This window comes from Stegostoma tigrinum, chromosome 14 (assembly GCF_030684315.1).
Source record: "Stegostoma tigrinum isolate sSteTig4 chromosome 14, sSteTig4.hap1, whole genome shotgun sequence".
NCBI classification, from domain to species: domain Eukaryota; kingdom Metazoa; phylum Chordata; class Chondrichthyes; order Orectolobiformes; family Stegostomatidae; genus Stegostoma; species Stegostoma tigrinum.
The window spans coordinates 8916614-8939557 of NC_081367.1; the positions used below are offsets into that span (position 1 = coordinate 8916614).

Genomic DNA, 22944 nt, shown 5'->3' on the forward strand with positions numbered 1-22944 from the left:
CAGTTTTGATCTGAATCTAAAGAAGAATATATTTGCTTTGAAGGTAAATACGGAAAAGATTCACATGGATGGTCACCCTTAAATTAGGTCCAGTAGCTTTCAAACATAAAGACAATCTCATTAAAACAGATAAGAGTCTGAATGGGCTTGACAATACAGATACTAAGGGCTTGTTTTCATGTGTGCAGAATCTAGAACATGAGGCACAGCCCAATGATATGGGGTTGATTCTTTTAGAATTGGACAACTATCACTGAAGAACCAAGCTAGTTGGTGGGACAGAAACCAAATACCATTCTTTGTGGATAAAGTTTATTAACGACACAGTCCAAAAGCTCCACCCGCATACTAAAAACATCTGTGCCCCATTCAAAAAAAAAATTCAATCAACATTTTTAAACATGTTATTTCATGCTTCTATGGTGGGTGGGATTTGAGGCTGAACTTCTGGCCCAGAGATAAAAGGCACTACCATTGCTCCACACCCTGTCTACATTTCCCACTTTTTTTTTTAGACAACTTGTTTGGATATGCTATAACACACCTCTAGAATAGGTGGAACTTGCCTCCTGTCCCAGAGGTAGGGACATTACTCAAGTGACTCAAGGAGAGCGAGAGAGCCAGACAGAGAGAGCTGTGGGGGAGGGTTTAAACTAATGCGGCAGGGGGCTGGGAACCAAATATTGGACAGAAAAGAGGTAGTAACGAAAGCCTGTAGGGAACTAGATAATGGAGTCAGTGTGACTAAAGGGAATAGTAGTTCGGGAGCAGATGATGAATACAAAGGGACAGGTGGTCTGAGGTGCATTTGTTTTAAATGCGAGAAGGGTAGTAGACAAGGCAGATGAGCTTAGGGCTTGGATCGGTACCTGGAGGCACGATGTTATTGCTATTACTGAGACGTGGTTGATGGAAGAGCATGATTGGCAACTAGTTGTCCCAGGATATCGATGCTTCAGGTGGGATAGAGAGGGAGGTAAAAGGGGTGGAGGAGTTGCAGTAATGGTCAAAGACGATATCACAGCCGCACTGAAGGAGGGCTCCTTGGATGACTCAAGCAGTGAGGCAATATGGGTAGAACTCAAAATAAGAAGGATGTAGTAACAATGTTGGGGCTGTACTACAGTCCTCCCAACAGCGAGCCTGAGATAGAGGTACAAATATGTAAACAGATAATAGAAAGGCGTAGGAGAAACAGGGTGGTGGTGATGGGAGATTTTAATTTTCCCAACATTGACTGGGATTCACTCAGTGTTAGCGGTCAAGATGGAGCAGAGTTTGTAAGGTGTGTCCAGGAGGGTTTTCTAGAGCAGTATGTATGTAGTCCAACTCGGGAAAGGGCCATACTGGACCTGGTGTTGGGGAATGAACCCGGCCAGGTGGTTGATATTAGAGTAGGGGACTACTTTAGAAAGAGCGACCACAATTCCGTAAGTTTTACAATACTCATGGACAAGGATAGGAGTGGTCCTAAAGAAAGAGGACTAAACTGGGGGAAGGCTGACTATACCAAGATTCAGCAGGATCTGAGGAATGTAGATTGGGAGAAACTGTTTGAAGCTAAATCCACATTTGATATGTGGGAGGCTTTTAAGGAGACATTGATTAGCGTGCAAGAGAGACATGTTCCTGTGAAAATGAGGAATAGAAAAGGCAAGATTAGGGAGCCATGGATGACAGGTGAAATTGAGAGACTAGCCAAGAGAAAAAAAGAAGCATACATGAGGTCTAGGCGACTGAAGACAGACGATGCCTTGCAAGAATATCGGGAATGTGGAGCGAATCTGAAACGAGGGATTAAGAGGGCTAAGAGAGGACATGAGATATTGCTGGCAAACATGGTTAAGGAAAATCCCAAAGCCTTTTATTCATATATAAAGAGCAAGAGGGTAACTAGAGAAAGGATTGGCCCACTTAAGAACAAAGAAGGAAAGTTATACGCTGATTCAGAGAAAATGGGTGACATTCTTAACGAGTACTTTGCATCAGTATTCACCAAGGAGAGGGACATGACGGATGTTGAGGTTAGGGATAGATGTTTGCTTAGTCTAGGTCAAGTTGACGTAAGGAAGGAGGAAGTGTTAGGTATCCTAAAAGACATTAAGGTGGGCAAGTCCCCAGGTCCAGACGGAATCTATCCCAGGTTACTGAGGGAAGCGAGAGAGGAAATAGCCGGGGCCCTAACAGATATCTTTGCAGTGTCCTTAGACACGGGTGAGGTCCCAGAGGACTGGAGACTTGCTAATGTTGTCCCCTTGTTTAAAAAGGGCAGCAAGAATAATCCAGGTAATTATCGACCGGTGAGCCTGACGTCGGTGGTAGGGAAGCTACTGGAGAAGACACTGAGGGGTAGGATCTATTTCCATTTGGAAGAAAATGGGCTTATCAGTGATAGGCCACATGGTTTTGTACAGGGAAGGTCATGTCTTACCAACTTAATAGAATTCTTTGAGGATATGACAAAGTTGGTTGATGAGGGAAAGGCTGTAGATGTAATATACATGGACTTCAGTAAGGCATTCGATAAGGTTCCCCATGGCAGGCTGATGGAGAACGTGAAGTCACATGGGGTCCAGGGTGTGCTAGCTAGATGGATAAAAAAAACTGGCTGGGCAACAGGAGACAGAGGGCAGTAGTAGAAGGGAGTTTCTCAAATTGGAGACCTGTGACCAGTGGTGTTCCACAGGGATCTGTGCTGGGACCACTGTTGTTTGTGATATACGTAAATGATCTGGAGGAAGGTGTAGGTGGTCTGATCAGCAAGTTTGCTGATGACACTAAGATTGGCAGAGTAGCTGATAGTGAAGGGGACTGTCAGAAATTACAGCAGAATAAAGATAGACTGGAGAGTTGGGCAGATAAATGGCAGATGGAGTTCAATCCGGGCAAATGCGAGGTGATGCATTTTGGAAGATCAAATTCAAGGGCGAAGTATACAGTAAATGGAAAATTCCTAGGGAAAATTGATGAACAGAGAGATCTGGGTGTTCAGGTCCATTGTTCCCTGAAGCTGACAACGCAGGTCAATAGGGTGGTCAAGAAGGCATTTGGCATGCTTTCCTTCATTGGGGGGGGTATTGAGTACAAGAGTTGGCATGTCATGTTGCAGTTGTATAGGACTTTGGTTTGACAACATTTGGAGTACTGTGTGCAGTTCTGGTCCCACATTACCAAAAGGATGTGGATGCTTTGGGGAGGGTGCAGAGGAGGTTCACCAGGATGTTGCCTGGTATGGAGGGTGCTAGCTATGAAGAGAGGTTGAACAGATTAGGATTATTTTCATTAGAAAGATGGAGATTGAGGGGGACCTGATTGAGGTCTACAAAATTATGAGGGGTATAGGCAGGGTGGATAGCAAAAAGCTTTTTTCCCCTCAGAGTGGGGGACTCAATTACTAGGGGTCATGAGTTCAAAGTGAGAGGGGAAAAATTTAAGGGAGATGCGTGGAAAGTTCTTTACACAGAGCGTGGTAGGTACCTGGAACGTGTTGCCAGCGGAGGTAGTAGACGCAGACACGTTACCGTCTTTTAAGATATATTTGGACAGGTACATGGATGGGCAGGGAGCAAATGGACACAGGCCGTTAGAAAATAGATGACAGGTTAGACAGAGGATCTTGATTGGCACAGGCTTGGAGGGCCGAAGGGCCTGTTCCTGTGCTGTAGGTTTCTTTGTTTCTTTGACGCAGGGGTCCTGCTATGATTCCTCCTTAATAGTTACCAAATTAATTAATCAATTAACTCTGATCTGCTTAACTGCTTTTTATGTTAACAGATTGATCTCTTTTCCCTAAAAGAAAAATCTTTGAAGACATACCTCCTCACCTGGAACAAAACTAAAATTAACCAATGATCTTTTTCATATTCCAATCCTTACCTGACAATACAACCAATTCGTAAAAATTTCTTTAGTGTTCCATATGATACAAGCAATCTTTTAAATTTCCTCTTTCTTTAATTAAAAAAAAAGTTTAATCAAAAAGAGACTCAAACAAGTTGATTGGGGAAATAAAAACAATCCCCATGTAACTATGAATTCCACTTTAATGCTATCCAATAATTTCTTGGAGCATGGGCTTTTTTTAAGTAGTCTAACAACTGAGTTGTGTTAACTCACTGTACTTTAGAAATATCTTTCCTTTCTAACATTTCTGTAGTGATTGGGACCAGAGGGATCTCATTAACTATAAGGTTGTTGATTGGGGTTGTTAAGCTAGGCCAATCAGGAATGCCTTGGATGACCAATATAAGCAGGGGATGAGAATCTCCTCAGTTAAGAACTGACACCGAGCTGGCTGGCCTCAGCCAGTGTACTGTGCACCTGTAAACAAAAGGTTACTTGGTGATGGGACCTGACCTCTGTGCAATTATTTCAATTTCTCCCTAGAAAAGAGGCAATTCACAATTTATTCCCAGCATCATGCTTTGTTGGACATAGATTGTCCCAAAGGGAATGATTATCCACATAACATTCCAGGGGAAAATGTTTCACAGGCTGCCTCTTGTCTAGGATTCTCTTTAGAATATTAGAAAAAAAAACCTGTATCTTAGCACCAATGATTCAGCATTTAAGACATATTCAACTACCCTTCTCATTTTCTTGATTTTTCAGAACAAAAAGTTTGTTACTCCTTTCCATCAAGGATATGGTAAAGCCGACATTTACCATCCAGAAGACTGGCATGTGAAGCATTGCCTTCATATCGCCGGGTCACCAAAAGGCCAGGAAATTGGGTGAACACTTTTGCAAATGTAAGTTCTTTAATATTTCGATTGCTTGCTATGCTTTTTCATCAGTAGCATGTTTCAGCGACACATCAAGCTTAAATGCATCTGTCTGAGTGCATAACCAGTTTAACTGTCCAATGAGACTTTTTAATTGATCTCTTTCTTGCCTGGATGAAACATCACGTTTATAAAGACATAGATCCACTGAGATCTACAATGCTGCATTTGAGCTCCTGGTCAAGGATTCATTTGTCTCCATTTCCTTTCTTCTTTTGCTCTCCTTTTGCTCTTGTTCTCTTTCCTTTTCAAGGCAATGGCAACAGGAATGACAGGGACCTGGCAGTGTGGAGGACAGAACGCGGGACCCACAGCACGGAGGAGGCGGCGAGAAATCTATTCAAGGTGACGGCACTGGCACGGTGAGCCCATCTGCTCCAGGCCGGCTACATTCTATTTTTTGTCTCCCCTCTCCTTTTAGCCTTTTGTTTACTTACTTTCTGGATTTCTGTTGAGAGGCAGCAGTAGCAATGGCATCGTGGGAAGCGTGGCAGCAGTCGTGCAACGCGAGCTGTATCGGCCGGTGATCCTGTTGCATGGGAGTGGCAGTGGGCTTGACCCGAACGTGGTCAGAGCAAGCCTGACGTATCAGAGTGTGAGGTCCCCTTGGCATCTGTGGCATCAAGAGTGGCAAAGACGAGGTTTCTCACTGAGTGGGCCAAAGCTGAGGAGAACAAACCCTCTCAGGAAGTGCAGGAAGAATGTTGAACCCTTACCTTTATTTTTCCATTTAATACTACAAAGGACTGTAACTTTAACATTTAACTTTATTTCTTTATTTTTCTACATATACCAAGAACAACTGTAATGCTTTACTTCTAACTTTGTTTCTCCGTTACTACTTGTACCTAAGTTTTGTACCTAGATACCTTCACATCAAAAGATAACACTCTGTGTGGGGTCATTATACTCTTTTCACTGTACTCCTGTACTTCTAGACTTGAGTACATATGACAATAAAGCCTAAATCAAATAAAAATTCAAATCATCACCTTCAGTACAATAGAGCACTTCACCATTAGGTGCGCCAGGCCTGAAAGGATTAAACTTTCAGTATAAAACATCTATTTTCCAATTCCTTTCAGTTGATCCTAGATTTCAAAATGTTAACTCTGTTTCTCTCTCCACAGTGGTGGCCAGGCCTGTTCAGTTTCTGCAGCATTCTCTGTGTTTACTTCAGATTTCCAACATCTGCAGTATAACACTTTTATCTGAAGGGCACAGAAACTGGCCAAAAAAGCAGCAGGCATGAGGATAGGGGACAGTATAGATTTCAGCAAAGGAAGACAATGGAATCGCTGAAGAGGGGGTAAATACAATACAAGCGATACGGGAACATACAAAATGATCATAAAAGTTTCTACAGGTATGTGAAGAGAAAACTATTAACAAAAACAAATTTAGGTCCCTTACATGCAGAAACAGAAGAAATTATAATGGGGTAAAAAGAGCTGGCACATCAATTAAAAACATTTTTTGGCTCTGTCTTCACAAACGATCACACAAATAATGTCCCAAAAATATTGGGTAACAGACGGCTGATAAATCCCCATGTCCTGATAATCTAAACTGCACTCCAAAGTGCTTAAGGAAGTGGCCCTAGAAATAGTGGAAGTATTGACGGTCATGTTCCAAGAGATTATTAACTCTGGAACAGTTCCTGTGGATTGGCGTGCTGTGAATGCAAGTGCCCTATTGAAAAAAAAGGGAGAGAAAACATGGAATTATAAACTGGTTAGTCTGACACCAAGAGTAGGAAAATTGCTAGAATTCATTATAAAAGATCTAACAGCAGAGCACTTGAAAGCAGGGACCAGACAGAGTCAGCACAGATTTACGAAAGTGAAATTAAGCTTGACAAATCTACTGGAATATTTTTTTGAGAACATAGCGGGTAGAGTTGATAAGGGAGAGCCAGTGGATGTGGCTTACTTGGATTTTCAGAAGGCTTTTGATAAGATCCCACATAAGAGATTTGTCTGTAAAGGTAAAGCGCATGGGATTGAGGCAGTGTACTGACATGGATAGGGAACTGGTTGGCAGACGCAAATAAAGTGTAGCTTAAAATGATTTTTTCTTCCCCCCAAGTGGCAGGTAGTGACCAGTGGGGTGCCACAGGGATCAGAGCAAGCACACCAGCTATTCATTATATATATGAATGGTTTAGGTGAGGCACTATACGTAATATCACCAAGTTTTCAGATGGCACAAAGTGTGTGGGAGGATGCAAAGAAACTTTAGTATGATTTGGACACATCAAGCTGGTGGACAAATGCATGGTAGATGGAGTGCAATGTGGGTAAACGTGAGGTTATCTACACTGGTAGTGAAGACAAGAAGGCAGTTTGTTATCTGAATGGCAATAAATTAGGAAAGGGGGAAGGGAAATGAGAGCTGGGCGTTCCAGTAGACCAGTCGCTAAAAGTTAGCATGCAGGTGCAGGTGATGAAGAAGATAGATGGTACATTAGCCTTCACAGTGAGAGTATTGGAGTATGAGAGCATGGATTCCTTGCTGAAATTATACTGGGTCTTAGTGTAACCTCAGCAGGACTATTATGTGTAGTTTTCATCTCCTTATCCAGAGAAGGATGTTCTAGCGATTGAGGAAGTGCAACAAAGGCCACTAAGACTGATTCCTGGGATGGCAGGACTGACATCTGAAGAGAGACTAGAGACGCTGAAGTTCTAAAGAAATGGGGTGGATGGGAAAAATTTCATGGAAGCTATAAAATTCTACCTTGGTCAGGACGAACACAGGAAGGATGTTCCTGGTGACTCAAGAATCCAGAACCAAGGGTCACAGTTTAATAATGCAGGGGAGGCTATTGACAACCCTGGTCAGTATAGACCAGTGAGCTTTACTTCGGTGTGGGTAAAGCGTTGGAAAGGATTATAAGAGATAGGATTTATAATCATCTAGAAAGGAATAATTTGATGAGGGATAGTCAACACGGTTTTGTGAAGGATAGGTCATGCCTCACAAACGTTATTGAAATCTTTAAGAAGGTGACAAAACAGGTGGATGAGGGTAAAGCGGTTGATGTGGTGTATATGGATTTCAGTAAAGCATTTGATAAGGCTCCCCATGGTAGGCTATTGCAGAAAATTCGGAGGCATGAGATTGAGGGTGATTTAGTGGTTTGAATCAGAAATTGGCTAGCTGGGAGAAGACAGAGGGTGGTGGCTGATGGGAAATGTTCATTCTGGAGTTTAGTTACTAGTGGTGTACCGCAAGGATCTGTTCTGGGGCCACTGCTGTTTGTCATTTTCATTAATGACCTGGATGAGGGCATAGAAGGATGTATTAGTAAATTTGCAGATGACACTAAAGTTGGTGGAATTGTGGATAGTGCGGAAGGATGGTGCAGGTTACAGAGGAACATAGAAAAGCTGCAGAGGTGGGCTGAGACGTGGTAAATGGAGTTTTATGATGAAAAGTGTGAGGTGATTCACTTTGGAAGGAGTAACAGGAATACAGAGTACTGGGCTAATGGTAGGATACTTGGTAGTGTGGATGAGCAGAGAGATCACGTTGTCCATGTGCATAGATCCCTGAAAGTTGCCACCCAGGTTGATAGGGTTGTTAGGAAGGTGTATGGTGTGTTAGGTTTTATTGTTAGAGGGATTGAGTTTTGGAGCCATGAGGTCATGTTTCAGCTGTACAAAAGTCTGGTGTGGCTGCACTTGGAGTATTGTGTACAGTTCTGGTCGCTGCATTATAGGAAGGATGTGAAAGCATTGGAAAGGGGGCAGAGGAGGTTTACCAGGATGTTGCCTGGTATGGAGGCAAGGCCTTATGAGGAAGGGCTGAGGGACTTGAGGCTGTTTTCGTTAGAGAGAAGGAGGTTAAGAGGTGACTTAATAGAGACGTGCAAGATGATGATCAGAGGATTAGACAGGGTGGACAGTGAGAGTCTTTTTCCTCAAATGGTGATGGCTAGCACGAGGGGACATAGCTTTAAATTGAGGGGTGATAGATGTAGGACGGATGTCACAGGTAGGTTCTTTACTCAGTAGTAAGGGCGTGGAATGCCCTGCCTGCAACAGTAGTAGACTCGCCAAGTTTAAGGGCATTTAAATGGTCGTTGGATAAACATATGGATGATAATGGAATAGTGTAGGTTCGATGGACTTCAGTTTGGTTTCACAGGCCGTCGCAACATCAAGGGCCGAAGGGCCTGTACTGTGCTGTAATGTTCTATGTTCTATTTAAAGATAAGAAGGAATTTCTTGACCCAGAGAGTGCTGACACTATGGAATTCTCTGCCATTGCAAACAGTTGAGGCAAGCACATTGGATAATGTTAAGAAGGAGTTAAACAGTTCTTAACAGTAAACAGATCAAAGGAGAAGGGGTGAGAGCAGGGACAGGGTAATGAGTTGGATGACTCGCCATGATCATTTTGGATGGTGGAACATGCTTAAAGGGCCAAATCATCTATTCCTGCTCCTATTTTCAATGAGTCCATGACAGACAGCCCTGGTAGATATGTACTGGATGCAATGATTAGGCATTGACTGTAAATTCATTGCTGCTCAAAAGAACAGGCTTACCTCAAGCAACAAAGCAGCTGTTTGCTTTTTCTCCTCACTTTCGCATTGGCAAGTAGTTCCACCTATGGTGAGAGGATAGAGAGGACGAGATAGCCTCTACAGACATGCAGTGCAAAGAAAATAAGGTGAGTCTTGGAGAATAGCATGAGAAATTTTACTGGGGCTCACTGAAAGAGACCATCCATGAATATGTCATTTAGCAGACTCCTCGTGAATTGTAAACGGTGAATGGTCCATTGTTCAAAATGGATCTCTTTCACCAAATTTTCCCTCTTAAAAACCCACGCTATTTCTCATGTTGTGATTAGAGGAAGTTCTGATTGTGCTGTAAGTGTGTTAATCAAATCTCACCTTCAGAACTAGATGCAGGCATAAAAAGGATTCATCATGCATTGAAGACACAAGTTACATGATGCAGAGATAACAGTGGGATGTGGTTTTCAAAGTTCTCACAAACTGTCAATACAAGCCCAGGCCTCATGAGCTGGCAGTTTCTACCTGTGATGTAAATGTCTTTGAAACCTTGGGTGTGAAGTGCAATTTCCCTTGATCGACTTTAAACTAGTAAGGTCACTCCAGTATGATCGTTAATGTCTCAGCACGAAGTGTCGCAAAGGGAAAGAAAAATCCCTCAAAATAATCCGGTGTAATCATTACTTAGGTGCAAATGCCACAGCGACTTCAGGAGAAAATTAATGCACAATTAAACATGGAAATTGAGAAGCTGTTGTCCAAGATACAACATTCTGTTGTCAGCTTCATGAATATGGCATCACTCCATTTGGATCCACACTGAAAACCACTGAGTGGTAATGAAGTCCCTATATCTGCACATTAAATATAAACATACTCACAGCAGAAAGTTACATCAGTGTCATTTCATCACTAAACATCCTTTCTATCATATGATGACTGTTAATTATTGCCAGTTAACCACTTTGGCATGGAAAATGAACCACACAAGCAAAGTGCCATAATCCTTTGGGATTTAATTACAGAATGGAAAAATGTTTTTAAATATCCCTTTCTTCTCTCTCTCTCTGCTAATCCAGTCTTTCTTTCTCTGTTTATATTGCTGTTCCATATTTGTCATTGATTTCAGTCACTTTAATCTACACTGCTTTCTCTGTGCTCTGTTAAATTCAGACTAATTCGGAGTGTTTGGTTAAGCAGACACAAATTGATTTCCCCAGTCTCTCAGGTCCCCTACAGTTTGCTAATATGACTTACAGAAACTTGTGGGGCAAACCAGTATCAATATTAAACAGACAGGTGACTTCGAGCAAACAGCAGGTACTGTTAACTGGCAAAGCACGGAAAGTCGTGGGCCAAATGAGTGGCAAAAGCTTCCGAAAGCCTTGGTGAAATAGGGGGGACATGTCACGCTCAAAAGGGACTGCCTACAGTGAGCTTGAGCAGGATCACTTTCAGTATAAGAAAATGCTGCTTTGACAGATCTGCCAAATCTCACTCAATCATTTGTGGGCTTGCTCGGCTATAAAACAAACTATACATAATTCTGGATTTTAACAGGTTTCCTGTCTGTTTCACTGATCGCTGTTCTCTGGCTTATCAAGTGTAACATTGAGGCAATTGGGTTCTCCCTTGCAAGTGGTCATTACACAACACCAATCTTATTCTAGAAGTAGATGTTATAGTGAGAGCATATATAGGCTGGATAGAAGCTTTGATCCTTAGAAAGGCACTTCAGCATAATTACACAGGGCTCACACTCAGAAACAAGTAACAAGAGGTTAGTGAATCACAGAATCCAAACTAGTATGAACAAACCAGTTGCACAGGGCTAGGGAGTTGTGGGATCCAGGGTAACAATGCAACAGTGATATGGAACCATGCGCTTAAAAGGTCATTCTGATAGAATTTAGTTGTTTGTCATGTGGGGAAGCAAGAGCTGCACAGTGGCTCAGTGATTAGCACTGCTGCCTCACAGTGCCAGGGGCCCGAGTTCAATTCCAGCCCCGGGCAGCAGTTTGTACATTCTTTCTGCAGGGGTTTGCTCCAGTTTCTTCCCACAGTCCAAAGATGTGCAGGTTAGGGTGGATTGGCCATGCTAAATTGCCTATAGTGTCCAGGGATGTTTGGCTAAGTGGATCAGCCATGGGAAAATGCAGAATGACAGGGATTGGGTAGAATGCTCTTCTGAAGGCCCAGTGGACTCCACGGGCTGAATGCCCTACTTCCACACTGTAGGGCTTCCACGAAGATGATTTCACAGCACACATTAAACCACAGCATAGAATCTTCTGCAAGAAAAACAAAGTTGCTGGAAAAGCTCAGCAGATCTGGCCACGAGGAGAAAACAGAGTTAATGTTTCAGGTCCGGTGACCCTTGCTCAGAATCAGCTGCGTTCACTGAACCCAGTTGTTTAGTGATGGCTTCTAAGAGTACAGCAGTCTGTAAATAAAAGGGGCATGATGCTCCCAATTCATCCAGAGTGCAAGATGACGAATGGATGAAAATGCCAGACAGGGAAGAGAGATATTGATGCATTAAAAGCCTATTTAACTCAGGCCAGGAGGGAATACTAATAAAACTTGTGAATGGCCCACACAAGTCCTCCTCTGATCCAAAGCAGAGCTCCAGTACATTCATTTTCAAATATTACTGGGATTTTTTTTTAAAACTAGTTTTGCGAGAAAACACCACCATCCTTCTCGAGACAGTATTAGTATTCCTAAAATATTGTTTGGTTCTTCAGTGTTTTCTCCTCACTAGCAGTTCCATATTGACCCATGTTTTGAGTCACCTTAATAAACCAGACAACCGAAAAGAACAAGCAGTATTTGTGATCACAAGGTGGTCAAGGGCAGGAATGGTCTGCGTGATGAGTAGGAGCAGATGGACAATGACCTATATGGGGCATAGGAGGAATCTCAGCACAACCAGAGAAAAAGTGGTGGAATTTAGATCTCACTCTCATCTTACAAATATTCTTTGAAGTTCTGAATAGATGCCCTTTCACTGGAACCTGGGTAGGGACAGGCTCAAGCCCTAGAAGTTTTACAAGCACTGTAAGAGGGAATCACATTCACTTCAAGAGCAAGGTAACTTGCTACTGGATCCCCACCCACGGTTTTATTTGTCAGAACATTCCTACCTTGGAAAGCCTCGCCATTCCTCTCAATCCTGTATTTCAGTTCATAGGTCAAGAAATGGATGCTCTGCAGGACCTCTCTCCGAACAACTGCTTGATACTTCTCCTCCATTCTCTTTGTGCAACAGGTTGGCCCATCGTACGTGCAGATCTGTAAATTTGCATCTTTTAAACAAAAGAGAGGTTGTATCAGTACAACAGACCAACTCAGGTAGAACGCTGAACACTAAAAAAAACTCCATTGCATTAAGCCCAAGTTACCTACGGCTAATTGGGGCTCCTGAGATGGATATTTGGACTTCTTAATTCGTAACTTAGCAAGAGGTGTAATAATTGACACTGCTTTGGCAGGACATTTCAACCTTCATATTTGCACAACATACATTTGTGAATTTTTCCCACTGCTCAACATTGAGAAGATCAGAGGACACAAAGCAGTGAACGTGGGCTTTCATTTCTCAATTGCAGTGGGATGATATGTTCAGCAAATAGGGAGACTTAAAGAAATAAAGGCTTGCATTGATATAGCATTTTTCATGACCACCAAATACTTCAAAGTTCTTTTTAGTCTCAGAAGTATTTTTAAAGTGTGGTTGTAACAAAAGAAATTCTACAGACCAAGCATATAAATGTTAAAAATATTAACCTGTATTAAGACGGAATGTGTGAAACTTTCACCGATAATGTTCACACATGGGATAAAACGGGATTGCTATAAGCATCCCAGTGGTTAGTCAGTGAGCCCAATGGGAAACACTGCCTGTGCATCACTAATCAGAGATCCCCATGTCTTCATTTCAGCTTCCCTCCTAGTGGTATGGGTTCTTGCTGGGATAAGGTTGCACAGACAACATGCACACCTCATTCAGTATCTGGCCTCCAAAGTGGAAAACTAGACAGCTACATGAAAGTTCTTCCACTGAGATCAGATCGTGAATGTAGCAAGCTCATTGTTCATGAAGGGAGCTAAGAAGCTCAGGGTGACCTTATAGAGGTTTATAAAATCATGACGGGTACAGATAAGGTGAATGGCAGAGATAATAGGAACTGCAGATGCTAGAGAATCCGAGATAACAAAGGTGGGGAGCTGGATGAACACAGCAGGCCAAGCAGCATCTCAGGAGCAGGAAAACTGATGTTTCGGGCCTAGACCCTTCATCAGAAAAGGGGGAGGAGAAGGGGGTTCTGAAATAAATAGGGAGAGAGGGGGAGGCTGGTCGAAGATGGATAGAGGAGAAGATAGGTGGAGAGGAGACAGACAAGTTAAAGAGGCCGGAGTGGAGCCAGTAAAGGTGAGTGTAAGTGGGGAGGGACAGAGAAGCTAGGTCAGTCCAGGGTGGATGGACATGTCAAGGGGGTGGGATGAGGTTAGTAGGTAGGAAATGAGAGTGTGGCTTGAGGTGAGAGGATGGGATAGGTGAGAGGAAGAACAGGTTAGGGAGGTGGCGACGAGCTGGGCTGGTTTTGGGATGCGGTGGGGGGAGGGGAGATTTTGAAGCTTGTGAAATCCACATTGATAGCATTGGGCTGCAGGGTTCCCAAGCGGAGTACGAGTTGCTATTCCTGCAACCTTCGGGTGGCATCGTTATAGCACTGCAGAAGGCCCAGGATGGACATGTCATCTGAAGAATGGGAGGGGGGAGTTAAAATGGTTCGCGACTGGGAGGTGCAGCTGCTTATTGCTAACCGAGTGTAGGTGTTCTGCAAAGCGGTCCCCAAGCCTCCGCTTGGTTTCCCTGCGTAGAGGCGGCCACAACGGGTACAGCGGATGCAGTATACCACATTAACAGATGTGCAGGTGAACATCTGCTTGATGTGGAAAGTCTTCTTGGGGCCTGGGATGGGGGTGAGGGAGGAGGTGTGGCGGCAGGTGTAGCACGTCCTGCAGTTGCAGGGAAAAGTGCCAGGTTTGGTGGGGCTGGAGGGAAGTGTGGAGCAGACAAGAGAGTCCCGGAGAAATTAACAACAAGGTATAATGCTAAAATGTTAGAATACCAATTAGGAGGGAATTCACAAAGCAAGTATAAATCTAAAACACCATGCGCCCAAAACATTGTGGATTCTACGTCAATTAGAACTTTTGAAGCTAAAGATTGGTAACTTTTGTTAAGTAGAATGAAAGGGAGTAAAGGAATCATAGAATCCCTCCAGCTTGGAAAGAAGCCATTCAGCCCATCTCGTTGACACTGACCCACCAAAGAGCATCCCACACACTCCCAAACTTGTCCTTGCACTGACCACGGCTCATCCACCTACACTGCACACAATGGGGCAATTTAACATGGCCAATCCTTCTAATTTACACATCTTTGGACCGTGCGAGGAAACCAGAGCACCCAGAAGAAACCCATGCAGACAGAGGGAGAACATACAAATTCCACCCAGACAGTCACTCAAGGCTGCAATTGAACATGGATCCCAGGCGCTGTCAAACTGCAATGCTAATCACTGAGCCATCATGTCAACCCGAGGATAGAATCAGAAGTCACGCGACACAAGGTTATAGTCCAACAGGTTTATTTGAAATCACAAGCTTTCAAAGTGCTGCTCCATCACTACACCTGATGAAGGGGCTGCGCTCCAAAAGCTTGACTATGTCCATCCCAGTCCAACACCAGCACGTCCACATTACATGCTAGGATAATAGAGTGTTTTGGTCATCAGAAAGTGCATACTTACAGTCAATAGATCTAAACATATAATGATTGGATAATGTACTCGTGCAAACATGTTCTGATTTGATTAGATATTACATACAAATATGAATATGATTGAGAATTTGGTCATCGTGCTAACTTGGAATGTAAGGCAAAATGAACACTGTTGGATAAAGACAAGAGTGTAAATGTGTCGCCTTTATCTGTAAAAATAAGTCTTAAACTATTGTTTTGTAACAAATTGTAGCATTGTCCGCTATCCTTGATAGGTATGCTTCCCATGCATGCCTAAATAAGCATTTAGAATCAGAAACCTAAGACTTGTTTGATCTTAAGGGATCAATGGGTTAAAAAAAAGTTCTTTTGTAGTGAGGGTATCAAGAGACAGCAAATAAAAGCTAGCTAATTGAATGCCATTCTCCCACATTACTCTCCCCATCTAAGGAACTCTTTAAAACTTATCACTTCAAAGATTCTGGCAGTTGTATTATTTGCTATTAACACAAATGTGCTAAACTGTGAGAAAATTCGGGGCTCTTTTTTGAAGGATCCCAGAATAGTTCTTCTTACGAGTACAAGCTGTTATTTAATACTGCTTCAACCAGTATTATTATATCACATTGGGAACTTGGAGAAGTTAGTGGTGCTATCTTGGGGATAGTCCACATCACAGTCGAGGAGGTGTTGGATGTATTAGATTGTGTAAAAGGTGAATACATCTCCTGGCCCGGGCCAGATATGTCCACGCACACTGCAAGTGGTCAGAGAAGAAATGGTGGGGACCCTGGCTGATATATTTGCATCATCGTTAGCTGCAGGTGAGGACCCAGAAGACTGGAGGGTAATGAATGTTGTGCCCTCATTCAAGAAGGGCTGCAAATAAAAGCCTGGAAACTATAGACAAGTGAGCCTAACATCTGTGGTAATGGGAACTGCAGATGCTGGATCACCTTTTCTGATGAAGGGTCTAGGCCCGAAACGTCAACTTTTGTGTTCCTAAGATGCTGCTTGGCCTGCTGTGTTCATCCAGCCCTCACTTTGTTATCTCGGATTCTCCAGCATCTGCAATTCCCATGATCTCTGATGCACTTAGAAAGGCAGGGTTTGATTAAGAACAGTCAACATGGCTTTGTGCGTGGGAGATTATGCCTACAAACTTGTTGGAGTCTTTTGATAAAGTGACCAGAAAGGCTAATGAGGGCAGGGAGGTAGACATATGGCAAATTGGATATACAACTGGCTTGATAGTAGGAAGCAGAGAGTATTAGTGGAAGGATGCTTTTTGGGCTGGAGGCCTGTGACTAGTGTTGTGCCTCAGGGGTCAGTGCTGGGCCCATTGCTGTTTGTTATCTATATCAATGAGTTGGCTGAGAATATACAAGGCATTATTAGTAAGTTTGCGGATCACACTAAAATAGGTGGTTTCATGGACAGTGGGGAAATTGCAACAGGATTTTGATCAGATGGGGAAGTGGACTGAGAAATGGCAAATGGTGTTTAATATAGATAAATGTGAGGTGTGATTTTGGAAAATCAAATCAAGGTAGGGATTTTATGGTGAATGGTAGGGCCTTAAGTAGTTTGGTGGAACAGACGGATCTTAGAGTTCAGCTACACAGTTCTCTGAAAATGGAGTCACAGGTAGTCAGGGCAGTGAAGAAGTTTTTTGGCACCATGGCCTTCATCAGTCAGGGCACTGAATCTAGAAGTTAGGAAGTTATGTTGCAGTTGTCTACAACATTGGTGAAGCCAAACTTGGAGTTTTGGTCCCCTATGTTATTAAACTGTAAAGGGTGCAGAAGAAATTTACAAGGATATTGCCAGGACTCAACGGACTGAGTTATGGAGAGAAGTTAGACAATCTAAATGGATGTTTTTCTTTAGAGCATAGTAGACTGAGGGGGAATCTTATAGAAGTGAATAAGATCATGAGAGGCACGAATCGGGTGAATGCACTCAGTCTTTTTCCCAGGGTTGGCGAAATTGAGGGCTGGAGCGCATCAGTTTAAGGTAAGAGGGGAAAGAATACATGGAAACCTGAGGGGCAATTTATTTACACAGAGGGTGGTATGCATGTGGAAATGAACTGCCAGTGGAAGCGGTTGAGACAACTACATTAAAAACATTTAGAAGGCATTTAGACAAATAGGTGGATAGGAAAGGTTCAGAAGGATATGGGTCAACTGCAGGGAAATGGGTTTAGGGTGGATGGTCATTTTGGGCTGAAGGGCCTGTCTCTATTCTGTAGAGCTCTATGTCTTCACTTGCTGTGATTATAACACCAAACTGTTTACATATTCAACAGCATTCTTAGCAATATGTAAAACTACATGCACAACAAGCCTTCAGTTATCAATCTGAATATCTCCATATGTAGTTTGGTCAAATATTTCATAATTATACCTGTGAGTACTTTTCTACATGACTGGTATAGATATGAATGTATCTGGATGAGAACATGAATAGGAAGGAAGGGTTTAGAGGTTTATGAGCCAAATTCTGGTAATGGGACAAGATTAATTTAGGATAGCCAGTCAGCATGGCCGAGTTGGACCGAAGGGTATGTTATTTGTGATGAACAACTCTATGACTTTATAATAGTAGGAACTGCAGATGCTGGAGAATCCGAGATAACAAGGTGTAGAGCTGGAAAGCTAACGTTTTGGGTCTCGACCCTTCATCAGAAAGGAGATTTTCTGAAGAAGGGTCTAGGCCCAAAACGTCAGCCTTCCTGCTTTTCTGATGCCGCTTAGCCTGCTGTGTTCATCCAGCTCTACACCTTGTTATCTCAGATTCTCCAGCATCTGCAGTTCCTACTATATCTCTGAAACAATTTTAACCCCACTGCGAATCTACTTTCTGAAGAAGGGTCTAGGCCTGAAACTTCCTGCTCCTCTGATGCAGTTTGATCTGCTGTGTTCATCCAGCTCTACACCTTGTTCTGTATGACTCTGACTTGTTGTTTGATGTCAAGGAAGAAAGACAGTGAGGGGAGAGGTGGGGGGGGGGGAAAAAGAGAGAGAGAGAGAGAGAGAGAGAGAGAGAGAGAGAGAGAGAGAGAGATAGAGAGAGAGAGAGAGAGAGAGATTCACTGACAACGCTGTAACAAGCTCCCCCTGTATATTGTTGGCATCCCCTCCAGCGCAGCACTGTACACAGATCTCCCACCTCATTTTTGGAAAGCCAGTGAACTGTGCATGTTGTGATGGCAGTCAGCACAACTCAGTTGGAAGAACCTTGCAAAAATGACTCGCTAAAAAGTGCTGGCATCTTCTCAAGTTGGCACAAGTTACATAAGCAGTAGACTTCGGAAATCAGTGACACGATGATCTCCACAAAATACCATTAAATTACCAAAGCAAAACTGGGGTGAATTTGACATTCACCCCAGGCAATTGAAGACTTTCAATTAAAGTCCCTATGCTTTTTAAGAAGGATGCCAAATATTATCAGGCTGAGGAACTGTTACATTTTGGCTGCTTTCCAAGAAGCATTTCCATAGTTTACATAAACCTACATAAGGTTCACAATTGCAGTTTACAGGTTGCCAAATTGCTGCCAAAATCAATCTACAATTCCACTCTACAAGTCCAGCTCTCACCCCACCTTCTACCTTTTCACATTTTTTTTCTCTGCCAATTCCAATGTCCTATGTTCAATTATCAATTTGTCTTGTTTCTATGTCATCAACAGACCTGCTCTAACGCCATCTTCCCAACCCCCCAAACCCCTTCCTGACTCCCACTACCAAACTGTTCATCCAGTTAGTTATGGCCATCCTGGTTTTAGTCAGAAGCCTAAGAACAGACTGATCTCCGACTGTGAACTTGCTACGGTGACACCAGCAGCATGAACCTCAATTCTTTGATTGTTCTTCCAATGTGACAGCAGAGAACGACACAATAAGCTTCTAGTGTTGAGGAATTAGAGGTGTTAGAACTTGTGACACTGGGTCTAAGATTTCAGGATGCTGCATTCCAGATGCCACTATGCCATTACTCTTTCATGGAATTATGTCTGGTACTCATATGGTCAGCATGGACTGGTTGGACCGAAGGGTCTGTTTCCATGCTATGTACGACTCTACGGCTGTCTTTACGAATCAAGCTAGCATCAGAAACACTGCAAGCATTTCATTGACATCATTTGGACTCTGAAGCCTATTAAACTCATTGATTTAATTTCAATGCAAGGGAGCTGTTTCAAATTTATGCAACTCATTGATTGGGCCATAGTTGGAAAGCTGCCTTTGTTGTACGAGCCAGGGTTCACCTGATAGTGCTTTTAGCCATGTATAACTATGGTTTAATATAAAATACTGATTGCATGTAAAGGACATTTGTAAGTCCAGGAATTGTTAAAGTCTTTCATTGCTCACTTGGGTCCTCATGGCCTCTTACTAAACTGCCATGGTCCAATTTAAAATCACTGGATTATTAGTACAGCAATATGACCACTACATTGCTATACCTCTAGCTTCACTGCTGTTTTCACATTGACTGATAATTTGTCACCACAGCCCCAGATAAAACATACAACAGAAACCTCCAACTTTGTAGCTGTTGATGAGGCCATAAGAATCATTTGTCTTTCTTTTTGTCCAGGTTTGGACAGATAGTGCGCCTGACATTGGGTGCCAAGCCTACAGACTGGGATTGTCTTCAAGGAATCATGTGCAAAACTTGATCATTAGTCTCATCATCAGCCAAAGTGTTGGAAAGCTCCTACACAAATTTTGCTCTTCTCTCTGTGGCAGGCATGATTTGTTCAAGAATTCAGAACTGGGTACATTTTCCTCCAGTATTTGCTGGTTTCTTTATAATAACAGCCATATCATAATGTCATGCTCATCAGTGCTCATCTTTGGGAAGGGAGGAGAGTGGTCCTCTACATCCAGCTGAGCAGGGGAATCCACACTATAGGACTTCTCAAAAGGTAGACATGAAGATACATTGGATGCTAACTTCAGCTGTTGCAAACTGTATTCCAATACATTGTAAACAACAATTTTGGACAAACCAAATGGAAAATTGCCTGTCTTCAAGTGATGTTGATGTTTGAGGGGAATACGGTGAGGTGTCTTGAAGACAAGTATGCATGGGATCAAGTCGATGCTTCCATGCATCCAGAGGCATACAGCATGGAAACAGACCATTTAGTCCAACCAGTCCATGCCAACCATGTTCCTAAATTAAACTAGTCCCACCTACCTGTACTTGCCCCATATCCCTCCAAACATTTCTCACCCATATGCTTGCCCAAATATCTTTTAAATGTTGTAACTGTACCTACATCCATAACTTCATCTGGAAGTTTATTCCATATACAAACCACTGTCTGTTTAAAAATTTGCCCCTCATGTCTTTTGTAAATCCTTCTCCTCTCACCTTAAAAATATGACATGAAATTCCCAATGGTTTCAAAAGGAGTGTTTGCAATCAGTTAGACAAATCAAGACTTGGTCTAAGATAACATATGAATTGACATCAATATTGACTGTGAACTGGTTGTTTTTCTTTTTTGCTGAACAGCCATCCAAAGGGATAGGAAAATACATCAGCACCATTAATAACAGAACGGAGGGTCTAAAGAATGAAGACCGCACTTACAAAAGCCCTCTTCACTTTCTCAAATCTCATATCAATGCAATAGCAGATACACAGCAGTTCATTTTGCAACCAGCAAGATCCCAGAAAAGGCAATGTGATCACCTATTTTAGACCTACTGGTTGAGAGGTAAGTTCATTTGAATGGACACCTCCCCTGCCACTGCCTCTTCTCTAGCCTCATGCTATAGGGTCTTTGAAGTCTACCTCAGGAGGATTAAATATCTCTTGTGAAAGATGTCATCTGCAATAGTGTGCACTTCCTCAGTACCAGCTCTGCCAGCCTACATTACTCACTCAAGTTTCAGAATAGGTTTAAGCTGATAACCTTCTGACTCAAAGTAGGAGCACTAACAATGGAGGCCTGGCTCATACAACGAATGCAGCTTTCTGACTGTGGCCCAACCAATATCTCATATAAATGCAAAATAGCTCTCTCACATTGAAATTAAGTAAATAAGTCTAATAGGCTTCAGAGTCCAAATACGCCAATGAAATGTCGTGGTGTCTTTGATGTTAGCTCAATTCCTAAATAGCCATAGAGTTATATAGCATGGAAAAAGACCCTTTGGTCTATCCAGTCCATGCCGACTAAATGCCATACTAAACTAGTTCCATCTGACTGAGCTTATCCCATATCCCTCTAAACATTTCTTATTCATATAATTATCTAAAAGTCTTTTAAAAGTTGTAACTGTGCCTACATTTACAACTTCCTCTGAAAGTTCATTCCGCGCACAAACCACCCTCGGTGGAAAAGAATTGCCCCTCTTGTCTTCTTTAAATCTTTCAGCTCTCACCTTAAAAATGTGCCCCTACTCTCGAAATCCCCCACCCCAGGAAAAAGACAATTGCCATTTACCTTACCTATACCCGTCATTACCTTACAAGCTTCTGCAAGGTCACCTCTCAACCTCCTACACTCCACTGAAACAAGTTCCAGACTATTCAGCTTCTTCCCATAACTCAAACCCTCCATTCCTGACACCATCCTGGTAAATACCTTCTGAACCCTCTCCAGCAAATGTATTGTATATTTAAAGGGAGAGGGCTAGGCACAGGGAGTTATAGCACTGCACCATTCTGCACATATTAGATTGAACAGTAGGTTTTTGACCATGAGTGCATTACAAATTCCAGACTAATTCTCAACCAAATGTCCACATCCACACATTGTTATGCTAAGCAGAAACTTTGTACTGATTCCTTCTTCAAAGCAGATGCTTAAACCAAGTGCAAGAAGTCAACAGACAATTTTATGCCAATTTGGGACCATTCGATCTTCACAGCTGAGAATGACAACTAGTGGCTCCTTTATTACATAAAGCCCCTGGGGCCTGATGTACAGAACAATTGGTGAGGCTCAATTACACCTTGTATAACAGGGAAAATCTATCATAACTAAAAATGTAACATTCAGACACCAAACCCTGAATGATCTCACTTGTGGCACGTGGAGCCTTTAAGACCTAGGTGTCACCCTGTATTTTCTCCACTCGCCCATACTCCCATTCTGCAACTTAACTTCCACCAAATGAACCGTTTGACCAGACTATGTGGGCGAGAGGATTAGAGGCAACAGAAACGTTTACATTTAGAAATCACACAAAGAACCAGTCTGTTTAGGAACTGGGAGAGACTCACTTTGCCATGAAGGATCAGATTAACAGGAAAACTATTGGCTTTTTAAACAACATTCTTCCAGCAAGACAGCAGGAGCTGCAACAGAGCTGAGCCCGTGTAACAGAATACCTGATTAGGGAATACAAATTGAGAAAGAGAAGCAGGATGGCAAATTCCTCATGTTGCACTCTTGCTGGTTAAGGGCACGTTCTTTTTAAACGGTCAAACTTTAGCCGATGAAGCTGACAATCAAAATGACTAAAGGAGAACATCCACCAACACTGTCTAGGAGCCACACAGCAGGGGTCAACTTTTGGGAACTAACAACAACATGCAGGCTGGGAGAAGTCAAGGAGCTACAGAATCCACCAGCTTTTAAAGTCAACAGGACCTGCAGGATGTTTGGCGGCATATGGAATAGCCCGACGGTGATGCACCCCACGGTGGAATTTCCTGTTGACAGGCACAACCCAGACTCTCACGTGTTGAATGGGTGACGTGCCAAAAGAAGGCCAGCTTCAAATCATGCTAGGAGCTTGTGGAATTCTGTGTTCAATTCCTGTCTCCCTGCTATAGGAAAGATGTGAAATTTGAAAGGGTTCA

General features: G+C 42.8%; 1 protein-coding gene across 2 annotated transcripts in view; it reads right to left on the reverse strand.

Moving 5' to 3' along the window:
• The window catches only part of LOC125457905 (glypican-5-like), a 502368-nt gene that overhangs the window by 441167 nt on the left and 38257 nt on the right, over positions 1 to 22944 (reverse strand). For both annotated transcript variants that reach the window (XM_048542684.2, XM_048542683.2), the window contains exon 2: positions 12459 to 12620. In XM_048542684.2, coding sequence (XP_048398641.2) covers positions 12459 to 12620 — 162 coding nt within the window. The remainder of the gene's footprint in view (positions 1 to 12458; positions 12621 to 22944) is intronic.